General features: G+C 44.7%; 2 protein-coding genes across 3 annotated transcripts; both read left to right on the top strand.

Annotated features, from left to right (window-relative positions):
• The first annotated feature begins 589 nt into the window (after positions 1-589).
• On the top strand, positions 590-11,533 carry LOC148096583 (E3 ubiquitin-protein ligase RNF139-like). Of its 2 annotated transcripts, none has more exons than XM_087835566.1 (8): positions 590-1,072; positions 3,916-4,571; positions 5,194-5,341; positions 5,459-5,565; positions 5,827-6,078; positions 9,729-10,099; positions 11,035-11,161; positions 11,286-11,533. In XM_087835566.1, coding segments are annotated over exons 1-7 (1,698 nt in total). In that variant the 5' UTR covers positions 590-909; the 3' UTR covers positions 11,036-11,161; positions 11,286-11,533. The 2 variants fall into 2 exon arrangements, with proteins under 2 accessions (XP_087691692.1, XP_087691693.1); XM_087835567.1 differs by lacking the exon at positions 590-1,072 and adding an exon at positions 1,514-1,769.
• Positions 11,534-12,480: 947 nt separating this feature from the next.
• rnf139 (ring finger protein 139) lies at positions 12,481-20,871 on the top strand. The gene is made up of 6 exons (XM_087835565.1): positions 12,481-13,011; positions 14,265-14,920; positions 16,470-16,617; positions 16,735-16,841; positions 17,334-17,585; positions 18,691-20,871. Exons 1-6 carry the CDS (start codon positions 12,849-12,851, stop codon positions 19,471-19,473), a joined length of 2,109 nt encoding a protein of 702 aa, XP_087691691.1. The 5' UTR covers positions 12,481-12,848; the 3' UTR covers positions 19,474-20,871.
• Positions 20,872-22,637: the final 1,766 nt, after the last annotated feature.

Here is a 22,637-nt window from a genome sequence, read left to right as displayed (position 1 = left end):
ACACAAAAAGCTTTGATGTTTGTGATTGTTCAAGTACCCCTACAGTGCTTTTGCTTCAGATCATCAAACAAGTTTTATTATTGTACAAAAGTAACCCAAGCAAATGCAGAGTTTTCAAATGTTAATTTATTAATATAAAAAGTTATACAAAACCTAATAAACTGGCTGTGCCAACATTTGCAGCAGGAGCTAAAATCAGCCGTTTTCAGTACCTGGTGATGAGTCTTTGGCCAAATGTTCTTTGCAAAATGATTTTAATTCAGTCATCCTCGAGATATTTGGAAATCCCAAAGTCTTTGAAATGTGTTTGTTTAAATCAAATACGATATGGCACAACAAATAATTTAATAAGGTATAAAACGAATCTGAAATCTAAATATATTAAACTGAAATATATTTAATATAATGGTCTTATTATTATATTAAGTCTATGCTATATTTTATTTATGGATGTCTGTACTAGCAAACCATCCTCTGAAAGCAAAATAACGTCCACATTAAAACGTGTAGCAAACAGGACACAGAAAAAAATGACGCTGTGTGATTTTATAGTTTGTAGAAATGTTACGTCAGCTGCCACGCCCACCGATGCGATACGTCGTAACAGCCTAGAAACTTCTCTGGTTATACAAAAAAAAGTATTCAAGTGGCACTTTCACGGCACTGACAAACTGACATTTAGCTTCACTGGTTTTGTGACAGCGGACAGCGCCGGGTCTGATGGGGGGCGTGAAGTTTACCGGCTGCCGGCTGTCGGCTGTAACACGGAGGGTGGAAGCGTTTTAACCCGGAAAGCAACAGGAGGTTGAGATGGACGAACATGGCGGACAGATATAGGCTTCCAGCTGCCGAATAAACGTTGGGCAAAGCGAAACCGAAGACGAAGGACGGCCGCCCCGCTAAAGCCGTATGGCGTCCACTCAAGCCCGGATGGGCCAGCAGGCCTTGGTGGTGCTGGATGTGGTTCTGCGAGTTCCATGTATTTTTATTATCGACGCCATTTTTAACTCTTACTACGACCCTGGCTCGGGATGGGCCGGGGCGATGGGGAATGTGTTGGTCAGAGTTATGGGTAAGTATTTTTAACATGAAAGAGCGCACGTAAAAAAAAAAGTTTGCAGGTGCAAGTGTTTTATTTTGAGGAGAAATTTATTTTGAGCGAAGAAAAGCTAAATTTGAGTGAACAAAATTCATTCCTGCGTGTAAAAAATGTATTTCAGTGTTTGCTATTATCCACACACACACACACACACACAACAGCAGCCCCTCTCGCTCAGTTATTTCATTTGCGCTCGCGCTCTCAACATTTCTGCCCGTGCGCGCTCAACTCTTTCTCTACCGTTATATTTGTGCCACAAAACCAGCCAATCACAGACTTGGATGCAAAAAAATCTGATTGGCTGTTCTGGTCTCCAATCAGCTCGAAATGAGGAAATGCAATATCACAGAATCTATTTCCTCCAAAACCTCAAACGAGGCAGTGGCGGAGGGACACAGAGTGGCAGAGTTTGAACTATTACTCTTTCTGGGTCACAAAATAAACTTTAAAGATATTTTCATGCGAGAATGGTGCTGTGTAAACATCAAATACCTGCTCGATTCATCAAGACATCACATATTTGCATAAGCGCTCTAACGTTTTCGGAGATACCAGTTACCCACCAGCTCTGCCACTCTGTGTTCCTCCGCCACTGCCTCGTTTGAGTTTTGGACGAAATGGATTCTGGGATATTGCATTTCGTCATTTCGAGCTGATTGGAGTAGTGATGGTAAATTTGATTCTTTTTACTGAATTGAGTTTTAATGAGTTACTCACCAAAGTGAATCGGATGTTTTGAGTCATTTGCTTCACTGAGTCAGTTGACCAGAGAGTGCAAAAAATGTACATTTTCACTCAAACTTAATTTGTTTCTCTTTTCATGTAAAATACTACTGCTAAGATGAGTGATTCTAAAAGAAAAAAACTTATAGAGCAAAAAAGAGCAAAAACATTTCTAAAATTAAGCAATTTCCTTTCAAAATTGCTTAATAAACATTTATTTTGTTTATTTTTATTTTATTAGTATTTTCCTTAAATGTGTCAAATATATATTTTCTCTTCTAAATGTCCACTGAGCTGTGAGCCGGGGGGGCAGTAATGCGCCTTAACATTGGTTGCCAACCAAGAAGAAGAAGCTGTGAGCCAGGACGGAGGGGGTGAGTGAGTGATTCGTTGGCTCTATGATTCAGCACAGGAGGGAGGGGTGAGCGAGTCCTGAGCAGAGATGGGCACAAGTAACGCGTTACTGTAATCCGATTACTTTTTTCAAGTAACGAGTAAAGTAAGGGATTACTATTGCAAAAACGGTAATTAGATTACCATTACTTTCCCGTAGGAACGCTGCATTACTGAGTTACTAAAACCGTGATTTTTTTGCGAGAATGTCTCATGACAGGGATGTAAGCAAGTGCGACATTCCTGACAACAGCTGTGTGCAGATCAACAATGGACAATATATCGAGTGCGGGAGAGAATGTGAGCGTGCAGCGTTTAAAGCGTGGAAGTTGAGTTGAGCGCGCACGGGCAGAAATGTTGAGAGCGAGCTCAAATGCAAAAACTGAGCGAGAGGGGCTGCTACACACCGCCCCCTCGGCCTGTGCTTCGAGGTTTCTGGTAGTTAGAATGACTCGGGGGTGTTGATTCATTTAAACTAACATAATCATCCTGCTGCAACCAGGTTTCTGTAAGACAGAGTAAATCGATTTGTTGATCAATTATTAAGTCATGTACTAACAGAGACTTGGAGGAGAGAGACCTAATATTTAATAATCCACATTTCACTGTTTTACTCTTTGCTTCAGCTCTGGATACTGTATTGTTTTTTCTTTGTGATTTTTTTTTTTTTATGTTTAAGTTGTTTATCGCTGGGTTTTAGATTGTTTTTGTCTATTTGGGAACTGACACAGTCTGGCCTTCAGAATTACATGACAAGCTCTCTCGGTGGAGTGAAACTCTGGCGTCTGCTCCTTCCTATCTAAAATATAACCGAACGCTGGCATAAATTTTCGAACATCTCACACTTCTATTTAATCAGTTTTCTGTTTGACGTTTATTCAGCTGTGTGAAAACCCCGGAGGAACCCTCCCGAGGGATTAATACGTTTTATTTAATCGAATGGACTAGTGTTGTGTAATAACCAGAGCTGCTACTAACAAAAATCTGTTTCACTTTTTATTTATTGATAGAATAAGTCTGTAGCCTGACTAACTTTGAGTTTCCTCTACACACCGTAATTCATAAAAGCTGCTCGTTTTCATCACTGTGACAGAGTAAAGCTTCTCTGTGTTGAGTCAACAAACAAGTTTTGTACCTCAGTTTTCCAGTTTGCAGACCTTTGAGCAGCTCAGGCCATCTAAAATGTTAGCCAAGAGCTCTGGGTTTGGATGGACAGGAAGTGAGATTAGCTGTTGGGTTTGCTTCTGTACCCGTGTTTCTTTATGTTTAGTACAGGAACAGAGACTCCATAGAGCCAGATGTTTGAACAACTTTATATTAAAGCAGTAAGGCTCAGGTTGGTTGAGGTCCTCTACAGTATGTACGATCAGTTTATCATAGTGTTATCAAATGCACACGTAGCATTACATGGACTGTGAAAGGTGTTTGTTTGTTTTTGTTCTTATTTGTTTTTCTATTTTTGTTATATTATGTATGTTGCTTGTTCAGCCTTTTATTTATCAGGATTACTCAACTCTATGCTGATTATTTTGCTCAAATTCTTTAATGTGCAGCATCTGTTGTTTTCTCACAAAGATTGATCTAAATACTCACTATAATCAGACAAACTTGGAAGCTACAGTTAGCTGACATTTGTTCAGTTTGCAGTGAGAAATATTTGCCTTTCCTGTCTCTCTGACTGCTTCTCCGGTGTGTTCCAGGTGTCCTCATCTCCACTGTGGTGCTGCTGCTTTCTCAGAAAGCCTTGTTTAAGTTCTACACTCTATTCTTTGCTGTCCTCCTTGGCATGGCAGCAGTCCTCATAAACTACTACGCCACCTTCCACATGGACTTCTACAACGCCCACTACAAAGCAGCGTTGGGCTTCAGGTTGCTGCCTAGAAACGGGCCGACGCTGTGGCTGGGCATGGCCGCCGTCCAGCTCGTCTTTGGGATTGGCTATGTGTTCTTGCTTAACCTCCAGTCGGTGTTTGCTGCACTGGTGGTCCTGGACATCATGATTCCTCTGTGGGGGCTGATGATTGAACTTCCTGCAGATGTCAGGCATCTGGTGGCAATGTTCTCGGGCCTGGTGCTGGCTCTCAGCACAGCCGTTTGCCTCGCCACGAGGCTCAAATGGTTCTACTATTCGTGCCGGTACGTCTACCTGCTCGTACGGCACATGTACAGGACCTATGGACTCCAGCTGCTGCTGGAAGACACGTGGAAGAGGATCAGGTTCCCTGATGTGCTTCGAGTGTTCTGGCTGACCCGGGTAACAGCCCAGGCACTGATACTGGTTTACGTGGTGCAGGCGGTGGGGAGAGAGAGCGGAGATGCCACAGGTGGAGCTGCAGATGGGAGCTCTGATGCACAGGTAAATGTTACATAAAAAAAACTTCCAGGACATGTTTGCTATATGATGGTCACTTCATAAGAAGGGAAGCTAACAAGATGTTAGCTTACCTTAATATTTGGTTAATGACCTTATTCAGAGTCTTTGACATATAATGTTTACAAACGTCATATATTTGTTTGGGGAAAGTTTTCCTTTTGCAGCCCCAGGCGCCCCTGTTGGATTTCTGTAATTATATCTAATTATTAACTCCTGTGTGTTTAAAAATATCTCTGAAAGCCTAAAATGTATGTAGGTGACCTCTACAGGTTTCCTGTGTTCTTTAGCCAAGTAAAGTCCAGCTGGCACATTAGCTCTTTGCAGTGTTTTACAGATATATTAATGCACAAATTTCAATGTGAAATATTCTTTTAATAATTTATAAACAGTGTCTGATGTCTGAAGAGCAGTTAAAAATGATGCACACTACATAACAAGGTCATAATTCTTTAACAACCTCATTTCTACTGAAGCTGCTTCTTCATGTTCAGTGTTGCTGTTAATAATAAAGTCTCACCTAAAAAGACTGCAGAGTCTGAACTGAAGCTAAAAGGGATTACTAGTAAAGGTGACGCGTGTACCTGTGTGACTGCACCGTTTTCAGGGTTACCTGCTGAGCTGGGATGTGTTCTGGGATCTCACGAGTAACATCATCATCTCCGGCTGCGACTCCACGCTCACTGTGCTGGGGATGAGTGCCGTTATCTCCTCTGTTGCACATTACCTGGGTCTCAGCATCCTGGCTTTCATAGGTATGACTGAGATTGTTAGTTGGAGAGCTAGCAGGTGTAAAAGCCTTCCTGATTTGCCCTTCATGTAATTGTTTGGATGCTCCTGGAGTTGAGCACTTTCTTAATTTGAACCTTCAGGTTCGACTGAGGAGGAGGACAAGCGGTTGGGCTTCAAGGCTTCTGTCCTATTTTTCATCTTGGCTCTTCAGACTGGCCTCAGCAGCCTGGATCCTGAGGAACGTCTGGTACGTCTCAGATTTGGGCTTCCAGTTTACGCCGTCAAAGCAGCCGGCAAACTGTTTTTCTCTCATTTTTCTGTTGTTTTAACCTCTTTGTGAATTGTTATGTTGCCCTCTAAACTAACAAAACATGTTTAATGATTTATACTGTAAATGGTATTTGCACACAGTAGCAGAGTTCACTGTTCCTTTTGTAATCCTGTATTCCCGTGGTTATAACGTAATAACTTCATACACGTAACTTAGAGTCTTCGTTTTGATCCACAGTTCCGCCTGAGCCGGTACATGTGCCTTCTGCTGACCGTCATCCTGCACTTCATTCACGGCATGACTGACCCCGTCCTCATGTCCCTCAGCGCTTCCCACGTCTCCTCTTTTCGGCGGCATTTCCCCGTCCTGCTGGTGTCCCTGGCGCTCTTTGTACTCCCCGTGGTGCTCAGCTACGCCCTCTGGCATCACTACATCCTCAACACCTGGGTCTTTGCCGTCACCGCCTTCTGTGTTGAGCTCTGCCTCAAGGTGAGCGCAAACAATTTATCTTTGACTGGAATTGATGACGTCCAATGTCTCCCAAAGTTTTCACAGTCTGTGAGATTTTTGTGCGTTATGTTAGTCATTCAGTTTCACGTATGTGAGGTTTTTCGACTCAGCATGACTCAAACTAATGAAAAAATGAATGAATTAACATCCTTGGGGCACGGCCGGGCACGGCCCGAAAAAGGGACATGGGCCTATCTTCCTGTAGGCCCACCACCCGCAGGAGGCACCTTAGGGGTCGGGTGCAATGCGAGTCGGGCGGCGGCCAGGAGCGGAGGCCCTGGCGGACCCGATCCCCGGCTACCAAGACTGGCAATTGGGACATGGAATGTCACCTCTCTGGTGGGGAAGGAGCCTGAGCCAGTGCGTGAGGTTGAGAGGTACTGGCTAGATATAGTCAGGCTCACCTCAACTTATGGCCTGGGCTCTGGAACCAGTCTCCTCAGTCTGGGGCAACTCCAGACTGGTGAGAGGCGTCAGGCTAGGGTGGGTATCTTTGTATCCCCTTGGCTTGCTGCTGGTATGTTGGGGTGTTTCCCATTGGACAAGAGGGTTTGTTCCCCTCAACTTCGGGTCAGGGAACAGGTCCTCACTGTCGTCTGTGCTTATGCACCGAGCGGCAGTTCAGAGTACCCAGCCTTCTTGGAGTCCCTGAGTGGGGCACTGGAGGGTGCCCCTCCTAGGGACTCTGTTGTCCTACTGGGAGACTTCAATGCTCACGTGGTCAACGGCAGTGAGAGTGTTTTGTAATTGGACTTCTGTGCAAACCACAGTTTGGCCATAACGAACACCATGTTCGAACATAAGAGTGTCCATAAGTGCACGTGGCACCACGACGCTCTAGGCCAAAGGTCGATGATCAATTTTGTAATTGTATCACCAGACCTGAGGCCATATGTTTTGAGAGGGGCTGAGCTGTCAACTGATCACCACCTGATGGTGAGTTGAATCAGGTGGCGAGGGAGGACGCTGGACAGACCTGGCGCACCCAAACGTGCAGTGAGGGTGTGCTGGGATGGTGGTCCCCATCTTTAAGAAAGGGAACTGGAGGGTGTGTTCCAACTACAGGGGAATCACACTCCTCAGCCTCCCTAGGAAAGTATATGCCAGGGTGCTGGAGAGGAGAGTTCGTCCGTTAGTCGAACCTCGGATACAGGAGGAACAATGCGGTTTTCGTCCTGGTTGTGGAACACTGGACCAGCTGTTTATCCTCTTGAGGATACTTGAGGGTGCATGGGAGTTTGCCCAACCAGTCTACATGTGTTTTGTGGACTTGGAGAAGGCATTTGCCCGTGTCCCTCGGGGGGTCCTGTGGAGGGTTCTCCGGGAGTATGGGGTGTCTGGCCCATTGCTACGGGCCATTCAGTCCTTATACAACCGCTGCAAGAGCTTGGTCCGCATAGCCGGCAAGAAGTCAGACTCGTTCCTGGTGAGTGATGGGCTCCACCAGGGCTGCCCTTTGTCACCGATTCTGTTCATAATTTTTATGGACAGAATTTCTAGGCGTAGCCAAGTGGCGGAAGGCTTTCAATTCGGTGGTCTCAGGATCTCATCTCTGCTTTTTGCAGATGATGTGGTCCTGTTGGCTTCATCAGGTGATGGCCTCCAGCTCGCCTTGAAATGGTTCGCAGCCGAGTTTGAAGCGGTGGGAATGAGTATCAGCACCTCCAAATCTGAGGCCATGGTCCTCAGCCGGAAAAGGGTGGAGTGCCCACTCCTGGTCAGGGACGAGACCCTGCCCCAAGTGGAGGAATTTAAGTATCTCGGGGTCTTGTTCACGAGTGATGGGAGAAGGGAGCGGGAAATCGACAGACGGATTGGTGCAGCGGCTGCAGTGATGCGGACGCTGTACCGGTCTGTTGTAGTGAAGAGAGAGCTGAATGTAAAAGCGAAGCTCTCAATTTACCGGTCGATCTACGTCCCTACCCTCACCTGTGGCCACGAGCTGTGGGTAGTGACCGAAGGAACGAGATCGCAAATACAAGCGCCAGAAATGGGCTTCCTCCGAAGGGTGGCTGGCCTCTCCCTTAGAGATAGGGTGAGAAGTTCGGCCATTCGAGAGGGGATCAGAGTAGAGCCGCTGCTGCTCCACATCGAAAGGAGCCAGCTGAAGTGGTTCAGGCATCTGACAAGGATGCCTCCTGGGCGCCTCCTGGGTGAGGTTATCCAGGCATGTCCCACCGGGAGGAGGCCCCGGGGCAGACCCAGGACACGCTGGAGAGATTATATCTCTTGGCTGGCCTGGGAACGCCTTGGTGTTCCCCCGGATAAGCTGGAGGAGGTGGCTGGGGAGAGGGAGGTCTAGGCTTCTCTGCTTGGGCTGCTTGCCCCGCGACCCGGCCCCGGATAAGCGGAAGAAAATGGATGGATGGATGAAATTAACATCCTAAGGTCAAGAAGAGATCAAGAGATCAAGAGTAATCAAACTTGTGACTTAAATAATCAAATGTGTAACAATAATGACCTGATTGATATGCATATAAGAGCATGATTTAGCCCTACAAAGGAGTCAGTAAGGATTCTGTTGTCTGTTTGTCAACGTGGGATTGAGTGGAGACTGATAGTATTCTGCTTATTGACTTTATAGTCTGTGCCTACAGTTAATTAGTATTTATGTTCAATTACACTTATGGATTCCAGCATTTATGAAAACAAGAAATAATCAGGATTAAATGATTACTTGTCTGGATTCCTTTCCACAGTTATGCTCTCGCTTTGTGTTTTGCGCTAAATCCAACGCACCACTTTTCCTTTGCAGCACGTCTCTAAAAACCCAAACTCACTCCTCGACAGGCGAGGGGAGAGCCGAGGTGAGGGCCAGGCTTTGTCAGCAACAACAGTAAAACTGATTCAGAACCACAAATACTGTTTGTAAATTCTTAAGTGTTGTGAGTTTGCATATAAAGTACTTGTAAGTTAGTGTTTCTACTGCTTAGAGACAAATGTAACTACAAGAACATGGAACCAGGCTCCTACATTAGATATTCTGGGCATGCTCACTTGACTAAAATTAGCCTGGGGACCCGCTGAGGAATGGCGAGTTTGTGGGTGTCGAATCGAAACTGTTCTGAAGGAGAGCGGCGACACATTTTTAGACTGTTTACTTCAAGCTTACGGTCCAAAAACATTCCAGCTGTCACCAGAGGTCAGCTTCAGCTCCGTGTCACATATACAGAGGATGTATGGCTGTTGCATTTTTACGTTTGTGAATGTTCATTATTCAGGTAGTAAACTTTAAAGAACAACACAGAGTTGAGTTTCTTATTTATTTTTTGTAAATATTGTTTGGGTCACAAATGGTGAATAAATCACTTGCTACACTGGACAGCATCAGTCTCAGTTTCAGTTTTCAGTTTTATTTCTCATATGCAAGTTAGCACAGGGTCAACATTGCAATGAAATGTGTTTGACGAGCAGCAGTCACTCAGCAGCATGATACAGTAGGAGAAAATATAATAAAATATAATAAACTCCTGCACTTCTTTGGCCGCTTAAGTCAAGTCCTACCACAGAGAGTTTGTCAAACTTCCCGTTGGCGTGCTCGCTCCTCGTCAGGAGCTGAAACCGTTCACTCGTCTGCTTTGCTCTCTGCAGATTAAATTCAGCTCACGTTTCTGCTTCCTGCTCTCCAGGTGGTTGTGTCTTTGACCGTCTACGGCCTCTTCATGGCTGACGGATTCTCCAATGTCCTGTGGGAGAAGCTGGATGACTACGTCTACTACGTGCGCTCCACGGGCAACATCATCGAGTTCCTGTTCGGCGTCATCATGTTCGGAAACGGCGCCTACACCATGATGTTCGAGACGGGCAGCAAGATCCGCGCCTGCACGATGTGCCTGCACGCTTACTTTAACATCTACCTGCAGGCCAAGAACAGCTGGAAAACGTTCATCAACCGCCGCACTGCCGTCAAGAAGATCAACTCCCTGCCGGAGGTGCGTGGCGACCAGCTGAGGAACATTGAGGACTTTGATTTCAACCATGGCACAACACAAATTCATTGGTAAGTCGCCTCTGCTTTATCGCCTGTTAAACGCTACCAGAAAAGGTAGAAGAGAGCGAGTGTCACTGGCTGCCGCTGACGGTTATAAAACGGAGCAGCCTGCATGTTTTGTTAGCATCAGTGCTAATAAGTTAGCTTCTTGAAAATGACAACACAGCAGGAACAGACTGAGTGACAGGCTCACAGCTGTGCAGGAATACAGTATACCGGGCACTTTATTTCAGCTTTACAGTAGTTCAGCTGCCATGATGGCAGCTCATAGTAGACTGATCAGCAGTTGGTGCTGTTGTGCTGGCAATGAAGAAGCTATAGCACAGCATGACCTCTGTGCTGGTCCGTATATATTAGATTTAACCAAGTCAAACCCTTTACCTGTCCGTGAAGCTCCTCTGCATACAGCCTGTGGTTGCTCTTCATTAAGGACAGCTGTAAGCTGTGTAGGGTTGTAGTCCTAGCTACACAAAGTTTAAATCAACTGAGATAAAATGATGCAAATCAGCACATCCAGCAGCTCATCACTCATTTAAATATTAACGACTACAAAATGGAAATGTCTAAAAAGCAGAGCAGTTCTCAGTGCACTTAGATGTGTCCAAGCAATTTAGTAACTTAGCTGACAGAAAATTGTTAATTGTTAATATTTCTAAAAGAATCGTCTAGTAATTTCTTAATGAAAACCTACCTGTGCTTCAAAGTATGTCAAAGAAGTATTTAAAGTATGTCGTAGCTCGCAGTGAGTCACTATAAAGATTACCAATGGAGTGAAATAAATTCTTTAAAACTAATAATTGTTATTAAACTCAGTTCATGACCCGTGTAGAATTTAGGTGTTTATTATAGTTTTTTATGTTGTAGGCTAAAGACAGATAATCTGTTTTGAAAATAATCAGCACGATAATGAAGCTGTTGTAATTACTCGTTTTGTTATATGACAGACGCCACGTGCTGTGGTGTGAAGAACACTCATGCCGGGTCCAAATGTGTTAAAACTACATTTCCCACAAAGAAGAAGTGGGTGGCAGGACACTGCCTGAAGGACCGAAATGAGCCCTGTCATATCATGTGAGTCACTAAAGGGAAACGCTTTATAAATCCAATGGATACAATCAGACGTCGCACTGAAGCATGAATATTGTTAAACACAATAGACCTTTAATTTTAAGATTTCACTATTTGTCTCTTGCAGACAAGTCCTGGAGGTGATGGCAGCAGCGAGGGAGGAGGATCCACTGGAGCTGGGCAACACAATCTACAACAACACTGTCAAAGTCTTCTTCAGCTCAAGCTGATAATAAATGACATCATCAGACTCACCGAGGTGTCATTAATATTCTTTTATGAATCTGTTTGTGCGCCTCAGGACAAACCACTTATACTGTTATATTATTTGTGTTTACAGTCCTCTGTTAATGCACAATAAACATATTTTTTCATAAGGAACACATCAGTTGTTGTTTATTCAAACCACACAAAAAGTTTTGATGTTTGTGATTGTTCAAGTACCCCTACAGTGCTTTTGCTTCAGATCATCAAACAAGTTTTATTATTGTACAAAAGTAACCCAAGCAAATGCAGAGTTTTCAAATGTTAATTTATTAATATAAAAAGTTATACAAAACCTAATAAACTGGCTGTGCCAACATTTGCAGCAAGAGCTAAAATCAGCCGTTTTCAGTACCTGGCGATGAGTCTTTGGCCAAATGTTCTTTGCAAAATGATTTTAATTCAGTCAGCTTGTTTTACAGTCATGCTGAAGTCCATCAAAAGCATTCTCAGAGGTTTGTGTTTTTAAGTCATGCAGGGGTGGACTTGCTGGTGTGTCACTATCATTGTGCTGCTGCATAACTTGAGCGCTTTTGAGCTTGAAAGATTTTCTGAAAGACAACAGAATTTAGGATTCTATCAGTTACGGCGAGTCATCCAGGTCCAGAAGCAGCAAAGCAGCCCCCGACCATCACATTACCGCCACCGTGTTTGACTGTTTATATGAATTTTTATGAAAAGCTGCCTTAGTTTAATGCCAGATGTAACAGTATTTGTACTTTTCAAGAAGTTCAACTTTTCTCCATCCATAGAATATTTTTTACAATTTTTAGGGATCCTCGAGATATTTGGAAATCCCAAAGTCTTTGAAATGTGTTTGTTTAAATCAAATACGATATGGCACAACAAATATCTTAAGGTATAAAACTAATCTGAAATCTAAATACATTAAACTGAAATATATTTAATATAATGGTCTTATTATTATATTAAGTCTATGCTATATTTTATTTATGGATGTCTGTACTAGCAAACAGGACACAGAAAAAAATGACGCTGTGTGATTTTATAGTTTGTAGAAATGTTACGTCAGCTGTCACGCCCACTGACGCCACTGACGCGATACGTCGTAACAGCCTAGCAACTTCTTTGGTCTTTTAAAAAAAAAAAAAGAAGTCAAGTGGCACTTTCACAGCACTGACAAACTGACATTTAGAGATGCCTTCACTGGTTTTGTGACAGCGGACAGCGCCGGGTCTGATGGGGGGCGTGAAGTTTACCGGCTGCCGGCTGTAACCCGGAGAAGCAACAGGAGGTTGATGTGGACGAACATGGCGGACAGATGCAGGCTTCCAGCTGCCAAGTAAACGTTGGGCAAAGCGAAACTGAAGACGAAGGACGGCTGCCGGGTGACTCGTCACGTATTTCAGCGTTACATGGATAGCTGGGTCCCTACAGGACTGTAAAAGCCCTCCGCTAAAGCCGTATGGCGTCCACTCAAGCCCGGATAGGCCAGCAGGCCTTGGTGGTGCTGGATGTGGCTCTGCGAGTTCCATGTATTTTTATTATCGACGCCATTTTTAACTCTTACTACGACCCTGGTTCGGGCTGGGCCGGGGCGATGGGGAAGGTGTTGGTCAGAGTCATGGGTAAGTATTTTTAACATGAAAGAGCGCTTAAGTTTCCCTCAACAACAACGAGCTAGCCGCATTAGCCGTGACATTAGTCGGCTGTGTGGAGCTGTGTCACCTGTCAGACAGGCTAAAGCCGATTAAGCGACCAGCAATTACATTTACACAGGGCAGGTCCGTCTGACACGCTGCTTAACTGCTTCACCTCGACCCTAATTTACTCTGCTTTGGCGCCATCAGCTCGCAAGCTAACTAGCTAGCTAACGTCAAGGTGTGTTGTCACAAGTGTGATTTGTGGTGTCACGGATGGCCTCAGAGGCACCTTGGACACACATGGATCATATCCAGGTCCTTCTTCCTGACAAAGCTCGCTTCTTCTCCTCTAACTGTACCCAGAGAGCTGCTCTCTGGTCTGAACTCTGTACCTGTGACTTTATATCAACGTGTTGACCTGGTGTCCCACTTTATGCACATCATTTGTATGTCTTGGCACTTGTCATATTTTCGGACAGGGGAATTACATTCTGGACTAGTGTTGTGTAATAACCAGAGCTGCTACTAACAAAAATCTGTTTCACTTTTTATTTATTGATAGAATAAGTCTGTAGCCTGACTAACTTTGAGTTTCCTCTACACCCCGTAATTCATAAAAGCTGCTCGTTTTCATCACTGTGACAGAGTAAAGCTTCTCTGTGTTGAGTCAACAAACAAGTTATGTACCTCAGTTTTCCAGTTTGCAGACCTTTGAGCAGCTCGGGCCATCTGTTAGCCAAGAGCTCTGGGTTTGGATGGACAGGAAGTGAGACTAGCTGTTGGGTTTGCTTCTGTACCCGTGTTTCTTTATGTTTAGTACAGGAACAGAGACTCCATAGAGCCAGATGTTTGAACAACTTTATATTAAAGCAGTAAGGCTCAGGTTGGTTGAGGTCCTCTACAGTATGTATGATCAGTTTATCATGGTGTTATCAAATGCACACGTAGCATTACATGGACTGTGAAAGGTGTTTGTTTGTTTTTGTTCTTATTTGTTTTTCTATTTTTGTTATATTATGTATGTTGCTTGTTCAGCCTTTTACTTATCAGGATTACTCAACTCTATGCTGATTATTTTGCTCCATGTGCAGCATCTGTTGTTTTCTCACAAAGATTGATCTAAATACTCACTATAATCAGACAAACTTGGAAGTTACAGTTAGCTGACATTTGTTCAGTTTGCAGTGAGAAATATTTGCCTTTCCTGTCTCTCTGACTGCTTCTCCGGTGTGTTCCAGGTGTCCTCATCTCCACTGTGGTGCTGCTGCTTTCTCAGAAAGCCTTGTTTAAGTTCTACACTCTATTCTTTGCTGTCCTCCTTGGCATGGCAGCAGTCCTCATAAACTACTACGCCACCTCCCACATGGACTTCTACAACGCCTACTACAAAGCAGCGTTGGGCTTCAGGTTGCTGCCTAGAAACGGGCCGACGCTGTGGCTGGGCATGGCCGCCGTCCAGCTCGTCTTTGGGATTGGCTATGTGTTCTTGCTTAACCTCCAGTCGGTGTTTGCTGCGCTGGTGGTCCTGGACATCATGATTCCTCTGTGGGGGCTGATGATTGAACTTCCTGCAGATGTCAGGCATCTGGTGGCAATGTTCTCGGGCCTGGTGCTGGCTCTCAGCACAGCCGTTTGCCTCGCCACGAGGCTCAAATGGTTCTACTATTCCTGCCGGTACGTCTACCTGCTCGTACGGCACATGTACAGGATCTATGGACTCCAGCTGCTGCTGGAAGACACGTGGAAGAGGATCAGGTTCCCTGATGTGCTTCGAGTGTTCTGGCTGACCCGGGTAACAGCCCAGGCACTGATACTGGTTTACGTGGTGCAGGCGGTGGGGAGAGAGAGCGGAGATGCCACAGGTGGAGCTGCAGATGGGAGCTCTGATGCACAGGTAAATGCTTTTACATAAAAAACCTTCCAGGACATGTTTGCTATATGATGGTCACTTCATAAGCACGGTAAGCTAACAAGATGTTAGCCACAGTGAATTGATATTTGGTTTATGACCTTATTCAGAGTCTTTGACATATAATGTTTATAAAAGTCGTATATTTGTTTGGGGAAAGTTTTCCTTTTGCAGCCCAGGCGCCCCTGTTGGATTTCTGTAATTATATCTAAAAATTAGCTCCTGTGTTTTTACAAATATCTCTGAAAGCCTAAAATGTATGTAGGTGACCTCTACAGGTTTCCTGTGTTCTGTAGCCAAGTAAAGTCCAGCTGGCACATTAGCTCTTTGCAGTGTTTTACAGATATATTAATGCACAAATTTCAATGTGAAATATTCTTTTAATAATTTATAAACAGTGTCTAATGTCTGAAGAGCAGTTAAAAATGATGCACGCTACATAACAAGTAGGGGTGCAACGATACACAAAATTCACGGTTCGATATTTTTTCAATACCAAAAAATGTTCATGCCTTTTTAATTTGTCATTTATTAAAATTATAAATATATATTTTGACTTAAAAGTACAGTTTTTAAATTTAATGTTGCTGAAACAACAAAGTAATAAAAAAATTAATCTATCTGATGGAGGAATCACTCATCTTTGGAAATGAGTTTATTACAGAGAAATGGCTCTTTTCAAAATAAAAGCTTCTTCTGGGCTATACTCTCAGCAGCATATTAAACATATCAGGTCCCCATAAGGAGAATCATGTGCTAACGGCTGTCTAAATGACTCGGGGAAAGTTTGTAGCATGCGTGCTTGTTGTTTTTGTCTGCTTCCACTTGTCTTTGCACTAGGATGATGTCGGAGTAAATGTGCAGTCATATTCGTTGTGTTCCCACTAGTGCTGTCAGCGTTAATCTGAAATGACGTTAACGCCACAACACGGCAAATCTCCGTTAACGAGCTACCGCGGATCGCCTCGTGCGTGGGGCTGGACGACGTCAACACGTTAACGGGCTAACTGCGCTAACGCACTAGTTCCCACCCATGTAATTGAGCATTACGTGGCACATCCAACATACTGTTTTACTTTTGTCCATGACGCGCTTACCTTCAGGGTCATACGTCACATAAAAACCAAAATAGTTCCAAAGGCCAGATCTGAATGAGGGTGGGGGAGGTTTAATTTGCCATGTTGCAACGAGCTTAGCTTCTGTCTGCTAGCTTGCGCTGCGCTCAGTGAATCTGCGTTCGACTACTCCGCCTAGGCTGCACTGTCGAGCGCAGATCCACTGAGCGCTCAACACAGACAGCACCGTCAGAAGGAAAGTTGATCAAATAAATTTAAAATTTTGCATTGTTCGATACATATGCGTACCGAGGTCATAATTCTTTAACAACCTCCTTTCTACTGAAGCTGCTTCTTCATGTTCTGTGTTGCTGTTAATAATAAAGTCTCACCTAAAAAGACTGCAGAGTCTGAACTGAAGCTAAAAGGGATTACTAGTAAAGGTGACGCGTGTACCTGTGTGACTGCACCGTTTTCAGGGTTACCTGCTGAGCTGGGATGTGTTCTGGGATCTCACGAGTAACCTGATCATCTCCGGCTGCGACTCCACGCTCACTGTGCTGGGGATGAGTGCCGTTATCTCCTCTGTTGCACATTACCTGGGTCTCAGCATCCTGGCTTTCATAGGTATGACTGAGATTGTTAGTTGGAGAGCTAGCAGGTGTAACAGCCTTCCTGATTTGCCCTTCATGTAATTGTGTGGATGCTCCTGGAGTTGAGCACTTTCTTAATTTGAACCTTCAGGTTCGACTGAGGAGGAGGACAAGCGGTTGGGCTTTGTGGCTCCTGTCCTGTTTTTCATCCTGGCTCTTCAGACTGGCCTCAGCAGCCTGAAACCTGAGGAACGTCTGGTACGTCTCGGATTTGGGCTTCCAATTTACACCGTCAAAGCAGCCGGCAAACTGTTTTTCTCTCATTTTTCTGTTGTTTTAGCCCAGGGGTGTCGAACTCCAGGCCTCGAGGGCTTGTGTCCTGCAGGTTTTAGATCTCACCCTGGGTCAACACACCTGAATCACATGATTAGTTCATTACCAAGCCTCTGGAGAACTTCAGGACATGTTGAGGTCATTTAACCATTTGAATCAGCTGTGTCGGATCAAGGATGCATCTAAAACCTGCAGGATACCGGCCCCTGAGGCCTGGAGTTGCCCACCCCTGTTTTATCCTCTGTGTGAATTGTTATGTTGCCCTCTAAACTACCAAAACATGTTTAATGATTTATACTGTAAATGGCATTTGCACACAGTAGCAGAGTTCACTGTTCCTTTTGTAATCCTGTATTCCCGTGGTTATAACTGAACAACTTCATACACGTAACTTAGAGTCTTCGTTTTGATCCACAGGTCCGCCTAAGTCGGAACATGTGCCTTCTGCTGACCGCCATCCTGCACTTCATTCACGGCATGACTGACCCCGTCCTCATGTCCCTCAGCGCTTCCCACGTCTCCTCTTTTCGGCGGCATTTCCCCGTCCTGCTGGTGTCCCTGGCGCTCTTTGTACTCCCCGTGGTGCTCAGCTACACCCTCTGGCATCACTACGTCCTCAACACCTGGCTCTTTGCCGTCACCGCCTTCTGTGTTGAGCTCTGCCTCAAGGTGAGCGCAAACAATTTATCTTTGACTGGAATTGATGACGTCCAATTTCTCCCAAAGTTTTAAGTCTGAGATTTTTGTGCGTTATGTTAGTCAAGAGATCAAGAGTAATCAAACTTGTGACTTAAATAATCAAATGTGTAACAATAATGACCTGATTGATATGCATATAAGAGCATGATTTAGCCCTACAAAGGACTCAGTAAGGATTCTGTTGTCTGTTTGTCAACGTGGGATTGAGTGGAGACTGATAGTATTCTGCTTATTGACTTTATAGTCTGTGCCTACAGTTAATTAGTATTTATGTTCAATTACACTTATGGATTCCAGCATTTATGAAAACAAGAAATAATCAGGATTAAATGATTACTTGTCTGGATTCCTTTTCACAGTTATGCTCTCGCTTTGTGTTTTGCGCAAGTCCAACGCACCACTTTTCCTTTGCAGCACGTCTCTAAAAACCCAAACTCACTCCTCGACAGGCGAGGGGAGAGCCGAGGTGAGGGCCAGGCTTTGTCAGCAACAACAGTAAAACTGATTTAGAACCACAAATACTGTTTGTAAATCCTTAAGTGTTGTGAGTTTGCATATAAAGTACTTGTAAGTTAGTGTTTCTACTGCTTAGAGACAAATGTAACTATAAGAACATGGAACCAGGCTCCTACATTAGATATTCTGGGCATGCTCACTTGACTAAAATTAGCCTGGGGACCCGCTGAGGAATGGCGAGTTTGTGGGTGTCGAATCGAAACTGTTCTGAAGGAGAGCGGCGACACATTTTTAGACTGTTTACTTCAAGCTTAGGGTCCAAAAACATTCCAGCTGTCACCAGAGGTCAGCTTCAGCTCCGTGTCACATATACAGAGGATGTATGGCTGTTGCACTGAGTTCAGGTGACCAACAGCATGCAGGATATTTGTGTTCTTTCTCAAATTAACTTGGAGCATGCAGTGAAGCATGAACACACACACAGAGCAGAATTTAAAGGAGAGTTTGTCAAACTTCCCGTTGGCGTGCTCGCTCCTGGTCAGGAGCTGAAACCGTTCACTCGTCTGCTTTGCTCTCTGCAGATTAAATTCAGCTCACGTTTCTGCTTCCTGCTCTCCAGGTGGTTGTGTCTTTGACCGTCTACGGCCTCTTCATAGCTGACGGATTCTCCAATGTCCTGTGGGAGAAGCTGGATGACTACGTCTACTACGTGCGCTCCACGGGCAACATCATCGAGTTCCTGTTCGGCGTCATCATGTTCGGAAACGGCGCCTACACCATGATGTTCGAGACGGGCAGCAAGATCCGCGCCTGCATGATGTGCCTGCACGCTTACTTTAACATCTACCTGCAGGCCAAGAACGGCTGGAAAACGTTCATCAACCGCCGCACTGCCGTCAAGAAGATCAACTCTCTGCCGGAGGTGCGCGGCGACCAGCTGAGGAACATCGAGGACGTGTGCGCCATCTGTTATCAGGAGTTCGCCACCTCAGCCCGCCTCACGCCCTGCCACCACTACTTCCACGCACTGTGCCTGAGGAAGTGGCTCTACATCCAGGACACGTGCCCCATGTGCCACCAGAGAGTTTACGTTGAGGAGGAGAGTAGAGACAGAGCCGCCTTTTCCAATAACAACGGGGGCTACGCTCCGCAACAGGACGCCGCCGCTGCGGGCCCGCCGGCACCGGGGGACAATCAGCGAGGACAGCCAGCTGCAGAGCTGCAGGCCAACGGAGTGGCAGTTGGCGCGCAGGCCGCAGGAGGAGCGGCGGCGCTCGACCACGACCTGCTGGAGGACAATGACAGCATAGAGTACGACGAAGACGAGTGGGGGACTCAGAACGGCAGCGCGCTGATAGAAGAAGACTATATCAATGATGACACAGACTCCACAGAGGACTGACGACAGAAGAGCTATAGATAAATAAACATATATCTTTATTATATTTAAGTTAAGAAATGATAAAAGACATCTTAAGCATCTTAATTTGCTCTTGAAAAATGTCAGGGATGTCTTTCTCGTTAGTTTCTTTACGTTTTTGAGTTTTACTCTACAAGGGCTCGTGGAAAGAGTAACTGCTGCTCTCGTTCTGTGTGTGTGTGTGCGTGTTGAAGCTGTATGACAGACCAAAAAACTCCCAACTACTCTTTTTATTCGACAGCATCTCCGGAGCATCGCGATCCTGATAGAAATCTTTCTATGTGGGCACAGCTGTCTTTGCAGCATTTATTCCCTGATGCCAATCAGAACGTTTCTAATAAAAATAAATATGAGACTATCTGCAGCAGCAGATTCTGCCTTGTTGGAGATGGTGGTAGACGTGTTTTGTTCCAAATGGAGAAAAGAAACAGCTGCACATTATTTTCTTTCTTTAGACTTTGTCACTTATGAGCATAAAAACTTATCTGGTTTGAAATTTAGCCGAGCTCCTCCTTCGGGGTCCTTGTTTTGTGCACCTCTAGAAAGCTTTCAGATTGTCTCTAATGTTTCTTTTCTCATTGCTATCTGGTCTCTCCTGTTCTGACCATTCTGGGTTACCTGTTGCATTTCCTCCAATTTGTCAAAACCATGACTTAAATTTCATTTTAAGGAAGGGAGGGGAGAGCTGAGCTGGAGGCTTTTAGATTCACCAGTCCACTATGCTACAACCCTCACCCTGTGGCCATGACCAAAACAGGAAGATCAAGAATACACGTGCGTCTCTTTGTAATGGGTAGGCTGGCTGGGCTTAGCCTGATGTGTGATTCATGTATTCTGTTGGCAGCAGAAGCAGTCACAGATAGTACTGAGCAGCCAGTCCCTGTCATTGTGAGCTGCGTTGATGCCTTTCTAGGGAGGTGCATGTCAGGTTATGGCACAGGTTCTCAAAACCTTTTGCAGTTACAACTTAGATTAAATACAGATGCATGCGCTTCACTTAAGATAAGAAGCTCGGAGTAAAGCCGCTGCTCGTTCATCTCAGGCTGAGCCGGCTGAGGTGGTTCAGGCGTCTGGTCAGATTGCCTCCTGGACCTTCAGAGGTTTTCCAGACACGCCCAGGTGCGAGGACCCCTTACAGCAGACATATAAACAGAATTGTAAAGTGTTTCTGGTGAGGACGATGTCTCCTACCACAACCCTCCTTCAGATAATGGTTGGACTGATGTCATGGAAAAAGTTGCAGGGAGGCTAGTCTGGCTCGTAGGGTGGGCGGTGGATGATGACGTTTTAGTGAAGGTGGTTTGTGCCACGGACTCTCACGGCATTACAGGAGAGCTTTGCATAGACAGGCAGTTTGACCTTGGTGGACAAATCCACCACCACCAGCACCGATCAGTTGTCCAAAACAATGAGGCTACTTGATGCTGCTTCAGAGATCTCGTCCACACTGATGATTCTTAGTGTGAAAGTTGTCCGTTTGAAAATGGAGTTTTGTCTCTGCGCTAGTTAAAGGTTCGTGGTTAAAATAGAGAAACTGTAAAAGGTCTGAAAGTACAAACCATGCTGAGTGGATCAGAGGTGCACGGGGGGCTTAAGTGGGGAGCCTGGTGAAATTTAAGTTATGGTGGGAGTCTCTGAACATAAATGCACTTAATATGCAGCCCTGATGTGTGTGTGTGTGTATGTGTGTGTGGTCGTTTGTGTGCCTGCCGACTTGTAATGTGATAAGATGGTGTCTTAATAATTTGGTTCACGTTCCCTCGTGGTGTGCTGCAGGGAAAGATGCTGGAGTGTTTATTAACGACACAACTGAGGAGCGATTTGAACCGATTCTGAGCTCTAGTCTTTCTGCTGGATTTGAGTTTTTAGAAAAGCTGTGAGCACAAACGGTCACGACTGATTCAGCTGTTTTTATTTGAATAGACGATTGGTCCCCATCAAAGTCACCGTCTTTCACCTCGGTGACGTTAAATGTGTTTGATTAGTTTCCTGTGTGTTAAAATCACATCTCCGACTTGCAGATTGATCACAGCTCAGGTTTGTGGTGAACTCGCTCAGCTTTTGTTTTGTTTGTTTTTGTCCTTAAATGCAAACCGAGGATTTGTGAATGAAGCAGGAGAGCGAAGCAGTTCCCCATCAGCTCTGCACCGACCAGAGAAAACTGAGAGGTCTCTTTTTTGTTTTGTAAAGGTGACATCCTACTGTAATCACTGATATACCTCTGTCATTACTTACTACTGGTCTCTTGTGTGACCTTGCTTAGATTTGTGTACGTTATTGTACATTTAATGAAACAAACACGTGCACACTTTTCCCCTTGACGCTACTTTCTACATCATTCTTTTAAGAAATCAGTATTGACGTTGGCTAAAAGCTTGTTTCAGACCTGGGAGCGGTTAATAAGAGTGTGAAGGAGCACATCTGAAGAGCTCGAGTCCAAAAATGTATTTGGTGAAATGATTGCTATGTTCAGTAACGGTCATAAAAATATAGGAGGTGCCAGTTGTTTCGCATTTCTTAAGGGAAAAATCCACCCATCGGTTTTAGTTATTTTAAAAGAGTTGGATGAATTTCTGTTGCCACACTGGTGGTTTTATCATTCACTAAATGCACATTTTCTTTCTAATCACTGGTACAGATTCCTTGTTGTGTCCGAGCTACGAGGACGGCACTTTTTTAAAGGCTAAAACTGTGTTAGCAGCCACAGGCTGCAAGAAAGAAACTGGAAAAGATCCAGACGTGCAACCTCTGAAGGCAGTGTGCGATCATGTTGTTAAAAATTTGTTTAAAATAAGAAAATGTTTTTATTTTCCTGAGGTTTATACCTGCTGATCTAACAATTTAAACTACTGGTCCAAAACGCAGCCCCGGCTGACTCGGCTCCCTCGGCGACTACAGAGATCTTTAATGTGAAACTGTATTAAAACTGGCGTTCAAGCACAACTCCACAAGTATTATGATGTGTAGACTTCCACAGCCCAAATGTTTTGAAGGGTTTGACTACAAACTTGTGCTCTGTGCTGTTTTAAAAAAAAAAAAAAGCTGCAAGGAATCCATTTAATTCTTGCTCGATAAGAGGATATGATATATGAGGAAGTGTTGGGTCTAATTTGATTAGAAAGCTGTGCTTTTTGTTTCAGTAATGA

The sequence above is a fragment of the Neolamprologus brichardi genome, chromosome 22 (assembly GCF_056152115.1).
Source record: "Neolamprologus brichardi isolate AB-2024 chromosome 22, ASM5615211v1, whole genome shotgun sequence".
Taxonomy (NCBI): Eukaryota; Metazoa; Chordata; class Actinopteri; order Cichliformes; family Cichlidae; genus Neolamprologus; species Neolamprologus brichardi.
This window is presented reverse-complemented; position numbering and strand designations above follow the sequence as displayed.